Below are 12,710 nucleotides of genomic sequence, written 5' to 3' on the forward strand. Positions count from 1 at the left end.
GGGGACCCGGGGGAAGAAGAAACTCCGAATGCCGGCCCGCGGCCAACTTCTACTGCGGGCCCGGCGTGGACTTACCATCACCCCTGGAGGGGAGCTTCGACCGCCGGCCCTGCGGTCTGCGGTGCTTCTGGCTGATGCGCGGCGGGGACTTTAAATCTCGACCGCCGGCCTGCGGCCTACACCATCCTGAAGCCGCGGTCTCCGGTGGGGAGGCACCGATTCAGGACTTTCCTGGACTTACCTTGTCTGTACATCTGGACGCTCGCAGCGATGGCTGCGGATGGTTGAGGTCCCAACCACAGGGGAAAATGGAGGAGGACCGGCCAAATGTTGTGCCCTCCACCACAGTGATGGAAGTTGTGGTGGATGTTTGTGTTAAATGTTTATTGCGTTTGTGTGTTCTTTATCATTGTACGCTGCTGATAAATTCATTTCACTTGCACTTTATGTGCAATGTAACGAATAAAACCGTATTGTATTGTAACAGTTTCTCTGTTTTGCTACTTTTCCCTGTAACATTAATCTCCCCCTTCTCTGTAAGTATTTTCCTGCAGATTATTATGTTCCTGCATAATTTATGCTCACTGTTGCCCTTTGTATTTGAGTTTGTTGATCTCTTGCTGTTGTCTGGTTCGTTGGTGCATTCATCTTGCCGTGTCCCAGACATGTTTTAAGATCAATCTGGTGATGGAAGGAACCCAGTTCTTGACCAGATTTTACAGGAGACATATGTTTCTGGACTGTTGAGTTTCTTTCCATCCTAGAGACCCACAGGTGTTTGGGATGTGGGAAGGACCCGGACCACCCGGAGGAAACCCACGCGGTCACAGGGAAAACATGCAAACTCCACACAGTCAGCAGCCAAGGTTAGGATCGAAATCTGATCTCTGGTGCAGTGAGGTAACAATTCTACCAGGTGCGCCACTGTGCTACCTCGACGCAGAGATGAAGTAGAGAGAGAGAGAGAGAGAGAGAGAGAGAGAGAGAGAAAATAAATGAAAGAGGTTAATAGGCAGAAGGAAAATGAAATGATGAGAGAGAAAGAGAGAGAGACATAGATAGAGGGTGAGATAGAGAGATAGAGTGGGACAAAGAGAGAGAGGGACAGAGAGAGAGAGATAGACAGAGAGAGACAGACAGAGAGAGAGACAGAGGCAGAGAGAGAGAGACAGCGAGAGACAGAGAGGCAGAGAGAGACAGAGACGCAGAGAGAGAGAGATAGAGAGAGAGTGGAACAAAGAGAGTGGGACAGAGAGAGACAGAGAGACAGAGAGTGAGACAGAGAGAGAGAGAGAGAGAGACAGAGGGAGAGAGACAGAGAGAGAGAGATAAAGAGAGAGATAGAGAGAGAGAGACAGAGAAAGAGAGACAGAGAAAGTGAGAGAGAGAGAGAGTGAGGATGAGAGAGAGGGAGAAAGAGAAGGTCTGAGGTGAACATTGTTCATCAGTAGTTGCTCCAGCTAGCTGATCTCAGGAGCAGGGACTGAAGGGGGAGGGCACACTTCTGGAGATGTCTGCTTGGTTTCGAGGTGTGGTACAAGCCAGCTCTACATATTGACTGAGACACACGCAACACTGCCCAGACAGAGCTCGCCACATCGGTGGGATTCAATATGAAAATCCTTCTCCTCCTAACTTTCCTGCTTGTACTAAGTTGCAGCCACAGTATTGTCATCACTGGGGTAAGTCTGCATCGTTTATCAACAACAGAAGAGTGAATACATAGTAGCTGGTTACATTATTTGTATATTTGGGATTGAAGGAAAATTACTGCTTTCAATTAATTCAATAATTCTAAGAACAAAATAATTGTGCAATTTGTTAGTTTTCCCTGGATCATTTCACTCTGTTAAATAATGAACACAGCGATCATCGTAAATAGCTCAGATACAAGACGTTTTATAGATACAAGACAGTGTTTCAGCTGCACAAAGACACCTTTAAAAAGTTGTGTACTGCTTCCTAACCTCGGCAGTTGTGAAATCACTTACACCTTGAACTTGTGCAAAGAGATTATTTATATACGCACTGCAAAGAATTTAAGTCTATACTCTTGAAATGGCAGTATAGTAATGTTGACAGGTCTCACAGGGCCACTGCAAGGATATAAAATTAAGGCAGACTCCACCAGTAACAATCATTCATCCAAACCTCCTCCCAAATGCTGGCAATCTGCTTACGATCGGAAAAATTGTAATTCTTCAAACCGTAAGGTAACATTTGCTTGCAGAAGATTGGTGGTATATAGATGAATTTTTCAGAATGCTGCTGTTGTGGAGCGATGATTTGTTTGATTTCATATAATGCCGGGGTCGCTGAAACGTGAGTGGCTTTTCATGGCCAGTGTTAGCCTGAATCCACTCACCATCACTCCCTCTCTCCTTCAGTTCACACAGCAAACCATCAGTGGCAATGTTACAAGTCAGGGTGAAACAATTGTTACCAACACAGGAATTAACCTGGGGGGGGGAAATATTATAGAAATGTGAGAAGGATTAAGAAAAAAGGGACATCAAGAATGCCAAGAGTCCAAGATGAGCTGAGGAAGTTGGTGGGATGGAGATGAATCATGGCTGTGGAAGCCTTAGGTGGCCATCTCTTTGTGGGCAGAGCCCTGGACAAGGTAGCGGATAATGCTGGACAAAGTTCCGGAATGGATCTGGCTCTCTGTGTAAGGATGATATACTTTCATCTTTCTGGAAACAATTATTGATTGAGGGGGAAAATGGGACACACACCAGAGAATGTGTGTGATTGGGAGAATACATGAACACAGATAAGGTCTATGTATGTGTGGGTTATGTGTACATGATGTGTTTTCATGTGTGTGTGTGTGCATGCATGTTTGCGTTGATGTGGCTGTGTACCTGTGTGTGTCTGTATGTGTATGTGTGTATGTACCTGTGTGCGCGCGTGTGCATCTATGTGTCAATGCATGCATCTGTGTACACTGCTGTGTGTAGATGTGAATGCAGTGTGCACATGACTATGTCTCTATGTATGGGCAGAATGTTCATTGATATGTATCTAAATGTGTTGTTTCTATAATATTTTCTTGATGTATTTTGTTCATATGTTCTAGGGGCATAAGTATGCCATTCAACCCATTCAGTCATGGCTGATCCACCTTTCCCTCTCAACCTCATTCTCTCACCTTCTTGCCGTAACCCCTGACACCCGTACTAATCAAAATATGTCAATCTCCACCTTAAAAATACCCAATGATGGCCTCCACAGCCGTCTGTGCCAATGACAGCCACCTTCTGGCTAACAAAAATCCTCCTCATCTCCTTTCTAAAGGTACATCTTTTAATTCTGAGGCCATGTCCTCTGGTCCTAGACTCTCCCACCAGTGGTCCTAGACTCTCTCCACCTCTACACATCCCCTCTATCCAGGCCTTTCACTATTCAGTGAGTTTCAATGAGCCCCCACCCACACCATTATTGGTTCTATAGTCGGTTTCGGAAGGCATTGAGAATAATCGTGTAAGAGGCAGAATTTCAACTATGTGTTAGCATTGATAACCCCTATGTGTATTAACATACATATAACATAGAACAGAACAGGAGCAGGCCACTCGGCCCACAATGTCGATGCCGAACATGATGCCAAGTTAATCTCCTCTGCCTACATGTGATCCTATCCCTCCATTCCCTGCATTTTCATGTGTCTACGTAAAAGTCTATTTAATATTGCGTTTGCCTCCACCACCACCTCTGGCAATAAGTTCCACCGCTCTCTGTATAAAACCTTACCTCACACAACTCCTTTCAACTTCCCCCCTCTCACCTTAGAGCTATGTATGCCCCCTTGACATTTCCACCCAGGAATAAGGTTCTGACTGTCAGCCCTATCGACACCTCTGATCATTTAATATCATCTATCAGGTTTCCCCACCAGCAACAAAAACACCGGAGAAATCAATCCACATCTCCCCCCCCCCCTCCCTGGAGCTACTCCCCTCCAAACCCGGCAGTTTCCCAGTACATCTCTTCTGCTGCCTCTACAAATAAAGGCAAGCTATGGGGTGGAGTGCAGGCCTGTTTGCCTCTCCCCAATGATGGCCTCCGCCCCCCCCGCCCCCCGTCCCCGCCCCACCCTGTGTCTCTCCCCCAGCCTTGTGTCTCTCCCCAGTGATGGTCTGTGTCTCCCCCAGCCCTGTTTGCGGGACATGCACTGTGGGTCTGCTTCATGCTGTGCCGTCAGTCTGTGGATGCGTGGGCTGCGAATGTGCTCCCCCCAGGGTGGTGCTGGAGACCCCTGTCACCCCCACAGTCACAAGGTGGGCACCCCACACCCAGCTCAGCGTGCCTGCGACACACATACATGCCCACCGACGATGGGAGGGCAGGGGGGAGTGAAGGGGAGGGCAGGAAGGGGAGGGAGAAGAGGGAAAGGCAGGTGAGGGAGGGGGAAGAGTGGAGGGGGGAGAGAGGAGGGGAGGTAAAGGGAAAGGGAGGAGGAGTAAGGGGAGTAGGAGAGGGTGGAGTGAGAAGGGAGGGGAAGGGAGAATATTTTTCTTTCCAGCATAGGAGACCAAGGAGTGACCTTATTGAGAGGCACCAGATCTCGGGGCATGAATAAAGTGAACACAAGTTAACCCAAGGAAGAGGATTCTAAAGCAAGAGGGCATGGGTTTAAGTGGAATGAAGGGAGATTCAGGATGGATCTCAAAGTCCTGGAGAAACTCAGGCAGCATCTGTGGAGGCAATGTAGAGAGAAATCAGTCTGAAGAATGTTTGCAACGTGCCAAATGTCACATGTCCATTCTCTCCACAGACGCTGCCTGACCCGCTGGGCTCCTCCAACACACTTTTGTTTTCAGAGGGCCAGTGTCCTGTGGTTTAATAGTTTACTTTAGTTTAGTTTAGCAAAGTTTAGTTTATTGTCACGTGTACCGAGGTACAGTGAACAGCTTTAGTTGCATGCTATCCAGAAAGCAGAAAGACAATACATAATTACATTTGATCTGTCCCCAGTGCAACATGAAAAACGAATAACATTCAGTGAGATAATGTCCAGTAATGCCCGATTAAAGATGACACCAGAATATAGAACATGAATATAGATCATAGAACATACCATAGAATATGAACATAGAATACTACAGCATAGGAGCAGGCCATTCGGCCCACATTGTTTGTGCTGGTCATGATACCAAGACCAACTCTTGTCTGCCTACACCTGACCCATATCCCTCCATTCCCAGCATATCCATGTGCTTTTCCAAAAGCCTCTTAAACACCACTATCATGTCTGCCTCCACCACCACCCCTGGCAGCGAGTTCCAGGCTCCCACCACCCTCTGTGTAAAAAAAACCTGTCCCGCACATCTCCCTTCAACTTTGCCCCTCTCACCTTAAAGTTCTGCCCTCTAGTCTTTGACATTTCCACCCTGGGAAAAGGTTCTTACTGTCCACCCTGTCTTTACCTCTCTTCAGTTTATGAGCATCTGACAGGGTCAAGATCAGTACCGGGGTCAGGGGTCAGTGTTCATGCTGGGGTCAGAGGTCAGTCCTAGAGCAGGGTCAATGTCAGGGTCTAGATCAGTACTGGGGTCAGGGGTCATTCCCAGGGTCTAGACCTGGGCTGAGGGTTGGGTTTGTGTTGGGGTCAGGGGTCAATCCCAGGGGGCTGGGCTTGTGTTGGGGTCAGTCCTGATCTGATTGTGATGACTCTACCTCTCTCTCCCACTCCCTTCTCCCCCCCCATCCCTCACCCTATCTCTTCCCCCCCTCTCCACACCCCTCTCTTCCCTTCACTCTCCCCCCCCCCTCTCCCCCCCCCCCCCCTCCCCCCACCCCCCTCCGCACTCCTCTCCCCCACCCCCACCACCACCCCCCCCCCCCCCCCCCACCCCCCCCCCCCCCCCCCCCCCCCCTCCCCCTCCTGCCCGCCTGCAGGTGCCATTCTGGGGGAAGCGGCAGCACCACACCTGTCCGTGCCTGCCCCACCTGTCCTGTGGCCGGTTCCCCGACTCCAGCTTCCGATGCACCCCCCACCTCAAACAGCTGCAGTGAACCCCCTGCCCGGGGCCTGGGGGCGATGGTGGAGGGGGCGAGGGTGTCGCTCCTCACGGGGAGTCCGGGAGTGTGATGGGTTTCCCTGGGGAGAGGTCATGGTGTCTACCCCGGCCCTGTACCCCTCTCCCTGTACACTGCCCTGGGCCTGGGTCAACCCATGGGCCAGGGAGCTCGGGCCATTTGCTCTAGGTGGCGAGGAGCCGTGACCCCAGGGACTGCCTCACCCCGGCTGTAATGTGGGGCCGAGACAGTGCGGAGATGCCTCTCACCGGCCCACCCTCATCCCATCCCAACCCAACCCCGTCCCATTACTCATCCCATCTCAACCCGCCCCACCCCATCACTGTCCTCATCGCACCATCCCACCCCATACATCACCGCCCCCACCTGCAGTCTCCTCCCAGCCGTCCTATCCCCACCCCACAACCACCACCCCCCCCCACCCCACCCCACCCCCCCCCACCCCCCCCCACCCCCCCCACCCCCCCCCCCCCCCCGCCCCGCCCCTCCCCTCCACCCCACCCCCTCCCCCCCACCCCCCCCCCCACACTCCCCACCCCACCCCACCCCCCCCCACCCCACCCCACCCTGTCCCACCCCACCCCACCCCACCCTGTCCCACCCCACCCCACCCCACCCCCCCCTCACCCAAACACAACCCAACCCCACCCTACCCCACCCACCCTGTCCCACCCCACCCCACCCCCCACCCCACCCCACCCCACCCACCCCACCCCAGCCACCCGCGCCGCCAGCACCCATCCCCCCCCCCCCACCCCCCCCCCCCCCACCACCCACCCCCCCCCCACCCCCCCCCACCCCCCCCCCCCACCCCACCCCTACCCTACCCCACCCTGTCCCCCACCCCACCCCCCCCACCCCACCCTACCCCACCCTGTCCCCACCCCACCCCCCCCACCCCACACAACCCACACCAACCCCACCCCCCCCACCCCCACCCACCCCACCCCACCCCACCCCCCCCCACCCCACCCCACCCTGTCCCACCCCACCCCCACCCACCCCACCCCCACCACCCCACCCCACCCCCACCCCACCCCCCCCCCCCCCCCCCCCCCCCCCCCCCCCCCCCCCCCCCCCCCCCCCCCCCCCCCCCCCCCCCCCCCCCCCCCCCCCCCCCCCCCCCCCCCCCCCCCCCCCCCCATCACCCCCCCCCCCACCCCACCCCACCCCACCCCCACCCCACCCCACCCTGTCCCCACCCCACCCCTCCCCACCCCACCCCCACCCCACCCTGTCCCACCCCACCCCTCCCCCACCCCACCCCACCCCTCCCCACCCCACCCCACCCCACCCTGTCCCACCCCCCCCCCACCCTGTCCCCCACCCCCCCCTGTCCCACCCCACCCTGTCCCACCCCACCCCCCCACCCCACCCCACCCTGTCCCACCCCACCCTGTCCCACCCCACCCCACCCTGTCCCCACCCCACCACCCTGTCCCACCCCCCACCCCACCCTGTCCCACCCCACCCCTCCCCCCACCCCCCACCCCACCCCTCCCCACCCCACCCCACCCTGTCCCACCCCACCCTGTCCCACCCCACCCCACCCTGTCCCACCCCACCCCTCCCCACCCCACCCCACCCCCCCACACCTCCCCACCCCCCTCCCCACCCTGTCCCACCCCCCACCCTGTCCCACCCCACCCCACCCCACCCCACCCCACCCCACCCCACCCCACCCCACCCCACCCTGTCCCATCCCCCCCATCCCTCCCCACCACCCCACCCCACCCCACCCCACCCCACCCCACCCCACCCCCCACCCGCCCCATCCTGTCCCACCTTACCCTGCCCCACCCCATCACCCCAGAACTCTCCCAGTCTGATTATACACCAACAGACAACAGTCACATGAATTCAGGAACTTATCAAACTGGGAATCTGGATAAACGGAATAAAATGCAACATTTAAACACAGCGCCTCGTCGTGGTTCCTCTGCCTTGTCTCTCATTGGGGGGGGGTGGGGGGTGGTGGGGGGGGGGGGGGGGTCGGCAGTGGCGTGTGAGTTCACATTCACACTCCCGCTGGGGTAGGGGGTGGGGAGGCACCATTGTACAACACTTCCCCTGGAACCAGAGGGGTGCCTTTCTTCAGGTAAAACATTAAAGTAAAGCCTTACCTGCCCTAAGCTTTGAGACTTTAGTTTTTAGACTTTAGAGATACAGCGTTCTAACAGGCCCTTCGGCCCACCGAATCAGTGCCGACCAGTGATCACCCAGTATACTAGCACTATCCAACATACTAGGGACAATTTACCATTTGTACTGAAGCCAATCAACCTACAAACCCACACATCTTTGGGATGTGGGAGGAAACCGGAGCACCCGGAGAAAACCCACGCAGTCACAGGGAGAACATACAGAATGTACAGACACGCACCCATTGTCAGGATCGAACCTGGGTCTGTGGAGGAATAAGGCAGCAACTCTACCGCTGCACCATTGTGCTGCACTATTGCCAGTTGTTTATGATTCCTGTAATGGGAAGAAAATTGGTCTTAAGTCCTGGAAAGGCATCCATCGCCTGAACAGGGACTCAAACCGTGGACCCTGTGATGAAAGGTCTGATGCTGTACCCACTGAGCTAAGTCGGTTCCAAAGCATCAAGGTCCAAGAAGTTCCAAAGCTCCAGGATCTCAATGCAGCAATGCAGGCATTGGTGGCGGGCGGGCGGGCGGGCGGGCACAGGGGCACGGTCGAGGAAGCTGTGTGGGCCGGGGGTGGTGTCAGCAGTCTGGTCCGCCCACTGTAACTGAAATCCATTATAAAATGGTCCGTAAAACTAGAGTTTAGTTTAGTTTATTGTCACGTGTACTGAGGAACAGTCAAAAACTTATTCTTGCATGCTATCCAGCCAGTGGAAAGACTATACATGATTACAATCAAGTCTTCCACTGTGTACAGATACAGGATAAAGGGAATAACCATTAGTGCAAGATAATGACCAGTCAAGTTTGATTAAAGATAGTCCGAGGATCTCCAATGAGATGGGAGGTCAGGCCCGCACTTAAGGGCCTGTCCCACTTGGGCAACCTAATCCGCGAGTTCTGGCGAGTTTGCCCTTGATTCATACTCGCAGCATGGTCGACACGATGTCGTAGGAGGTATTCGTAACTCTCCTTCATGCTCGAGAGTGGTCTCCGCTTACTCGGGGGCCTCAGCTAGGTCGCTGCGTTTTTTTCAAAATGTTAAAAAATGCCCGCGAGTAAAAAAAGGTCGCCATGGAAAAAATCAATACTTTTTTTACTCGTAGGTTTAGTCATAGTAGTTCGTAGTAGGTCGGCATGTTAGTCATAGGTAATCGAGGGTAGTCGAAGGTAGTTGAAGGTAGTCGTAGATAGTCTTCATCATAGTCGAAGGGAGGTCGAAGGTCGCCTTCACTCTCCACTATTCGGTGTACAATTTTCCTGAAGTTAGTCGTAGCTAGACGTAGCAAGTCTTCAACATAGTCTTCAACCGGTCTATATAGTCGAAGGAGGTCTTCAACATGTCATTTTTTCAAACTCTTCTAAACTTCTACTTTTAATGACTGGTGTACCATGACACCCAGGTCTCGTTGCATTTTCCCCTTTTCCTAATCGGCCACCATTCGGATAATAGTCTACTTTCCTGTTTTTGCCACCAAAGTGGATAACCTCACATTTATCCGCATTATACTGCATCTGCCATGCATTTGCCCACTCACCCAACCTATCCAAGTCACCTTGCAGCCTCCTAGCATCTTCCTCACAGCTAACACTGCCCCCCAGCTTTGTATCATCCGCAAACTTGGAGATGTCACATTCAATTCCCTCATCCAGATCATTAATATATATTGTAAATAGCTGGGGTCCCAGCACTGAGCCTTGCGGTACCTTACTAGTCACTGCCTGCTATTGTGAAAAGGACCCGTTTACTCCTACTCTTTGCTTCCTGTCTGCCACCAGTTCTCTATCCACATTAATACTGAACCCCCAATACCGTGTGTTTTAAGTTTGCATATTAATCTCTTATGTGGGACCTTGTCGAAAGCCTTCTGAAAGTCCAGATATAACACATCCACTGGCTTCTCCCTTATCCACTCTACTAGTTACATCCTCGAAAAATTCTATAAGATTCGTCAGACATGATTTACCTTTCATAAATCCATGCTGACTTTGTCCAATGATTTCACCACTTTCCAAATGTGCTGCTATCCCATCTTTAATAACTAGCAGTTTCCCCACTACCGATGTTAGACTAACTGGTCTGTAATTCCTCGTTTTCTCTCTCCCTCCCTTTTTAAAAAGTGGGATTACATTAGCTACCCTCCAAGCCTCAGGCACTATTCCAGAATCTAAAGAGTTTAGAAATATTACCACTAATGCCTCCACTATCTCTGGGGCTACTTCCTTAAGTACTCTGGGGTGCAACCTATCTGGCCCTGGGGATTTATCGGCCTTTAATCCATTCAATTTACCCAACGCCACATCCCGGCTAACCTGGATTTCACTCAGTTGCTCCATTTCATTTGACGCCCGGTCCCCTGCTATTTCCAGCAGATTATTTATGTCTTCCTTTGTGAAGACAGAACCAAAGTAGTTATTCAATTGGTCTGCCATGTCCTTGTTCCCCATGATCAATTCACCTGTTTCTGACTATAAGGGACCTACATTAGTTTTAACTAATCTTTTTCTCTTCACATATCTCTAAAAACTTTTGCAGTCAGTTTTTATGTTCCCTGCCAGTTTTCTTTCATAATCTATTTTCCCTTTCATAATTAAGCCTTTTGTCCTCCTCTGCTGGACTCTGAATTTCTCCCAGTCCACTTGTAGGCTGCTTTCTCTGGCTAATATGTATGCTTCATCTTTTGTTTTTGATACTATCCCTGATTTCCCTTGTTATCCACAGATGCACTACCCTCCCTGATTTATTCTTTTGCCAAACTGGGATGAACAATTGATGTAGTTCATCCATGCAGTCTTTAAATGCCTTCCATTGTATATTCACCGTCAACCCATTAAGAATCAATTGCCAGTCAATCTTGGCCAATTCACGTTTCATATCCTCAAAGTTACCTTTCTTTAATTTCAGAACCCTTGTTTCTGAATTAACAATGTCACTCTCCACCCTAATGAAGAACTCAACCATATTATGGTCACTCTTGCCCAAGGGGCCACGCACAACAAGACTGCTAACTAACCCTTCCTCATTACTCAATACCCAGTCTAAAATAGCCTGCTCTCTCGTTGGTTCCACTACATGTTGGTTTAGAAAACTATCCCGCATACATTCCAAGAAATCCTCTCCCTCAGCACCCTTGCCAGTTTGATTCACCCAATCTATATGTAGATTGAAGTCACCCATTATACCTGTTTTACCTATGTTGCACGCATTTCTAATTTCCTGTTTGATGCCATCCCCAACTCCACTACTACTGTTAGGTGGCCTGTACACAACACCCACCAGCGTTTTCTGCCCCTTAGTGTTTCGCAGCTCTACCCATATCGATTCCACATCCTCCAAGCTAATGTCCTTCCTTTCTATTGCGCTAATCTCCTCTCTAACCAGCAATGTTACCCCACCTCCTTTTCCTTTCTGTCTATCCCACCTGAATATTGAATATTCCTGGATGTTCAGCTCCCAGCCTTGGTCACCCTGGAGCCATGTCTCCGTGATCCCAACTATATCATATTCATTAATAGCTATCTGCACATTCAACTCATCCACCTTATTACGAATGCTCCTTACATTGAGACACAAAGCCTTCAGGCTTGTTTTTACAACACTCTTACCCCTTATACAATTATGTTGAAAAGTGGCCCTTTTTGATTTTTGCCCTGGATTTGTCTGCCTGCCACTTTTACTTTTCACCTTGCTACCTATTGGTTCTACCCTCATTTTACACCCCTCTGTCTCTCTGCTCATGCACCCATCCCCCTGCCATATTAGCTTAAATCACTCCCCCAGGGACATTGGTTCCATTCCAGCCCAGGTGCAGACTGTCCTGTTTGTACTGGTCCCACCTCCCCCAGAACTGGTTCCAATGCCCTAGAAATTTGAATCCCTCCCCCTTGCACCATTTTTCAAGCCACGTATTCATCTGCAATATCCTCCTATTTCTACTCTGACTAGCACGTGGCACTGGTAGTAATCCAGAGATTATTACCTTTGAGGTCCTACTTTTAAGTTTATCTTCTAGCTCCCTAAAATCACCTTGTAGGACCTCATCCCGTTTTTTACCTATATTGTTGGTGCCAATATGCACCACGACAACTGGCCGTTCACCCTCCCCCTCCAGAATGTTCTGCAGCCGTTCAGTGACATCCCTGACCCTTGCATCAGGGTCTAGGTTGCTATTTCCATCCAATCCAATGGATGAAAGGCAGAGGAACTGCAGATGCTTGAATCTTGCGCAAAACATAAAGTGCTGGAGGAACTCAGCAGTTCAGGGAGCATCTGTGGAGGAAATTAGATCATTTTGTTTATTTTTGCTCAGTAGTGTCACCAGTACCAAGGTACAGTAAAAAGCTTTTGTTGTTGCTATCCAGCCAGTGGAAAGACTGTACATGATTACAACCAAGCCGTCCACAGTGTCCAGGTACAAGATAAAGGGAATTTACTGTATTTACTTCGACCACGGATTGATACTGATATATTGTATTATATTGTATGGTATTCCTTTATTGTCATTCAGACTTTTC

The 12,710-nt window shown here is 51.5% G+C and overlaps 1 protein-coding gene across 1 annotated transcript; it reads left to right on the forward strand.

Moving 5' to 3' along the window:
• Positions 1-998: 998 nt before the first annotated feature.
• Positions 999-6,021, forward strand: prok1 (prokineticin 1). The gene is made up of 3 exons (XM_055655144.1): positions 999-1,682; positions 4,158-4,283; positions 5,905-6,021. Exons 1-3 carry the CDS (start codon positions 1,614-1,616, stop codon positions 6,019-6,021), a joined length of 312 nt encoding a protein of 103 aa, XP_055511119.1. The 5' UTR covers positions 999-1,613.
• The last annotated feature ends 6,689 nt before the right edge of the window (positions 6,022-12,710 follow it).

Source organism: Leucoraja erinacea, chromosome 24, assembly GCF_028641065.1.
Source record: "Leucoraja erinacea ecotype New England chromosome 24, Leri_hhj_1, whole genome shotgun sequence".
Lineage (NCBI taxonomy): Eukaryota > Metazoa > Chordata > Chondrichthyes > Rajiformes > Rajidae > Leucoraja > Leucoraja erinaceus.

What these genes read in the sequence shown, in the direction of transcription:
- prok1 (XM_055655144.1), top strand. Translation starts at nt 1,614, where the DNA reads ATGAAAATCCTTCTCCTCCTAACTTTCCTGCTTGTACTAAGTTGCAGC. An exon ending in ACAGTATTGTCATCACTGGG is followed by an intron (nt 1,683 to 4,157) that starts GTAAGTCTGCAT and finishes TGTCTCCCCCAG; the next exon opens with CCCTGTTTGCGGGACATGCA. An exon ending in GTCACCCCCACAGTCACAAG is followed by an intron (nt 4,284 to 5,904) that starts GTGGGCACCCCA and finishes GCCCGCCTGCAG; the next exon opens with GTGCCATTCTGGGGGAAGCG.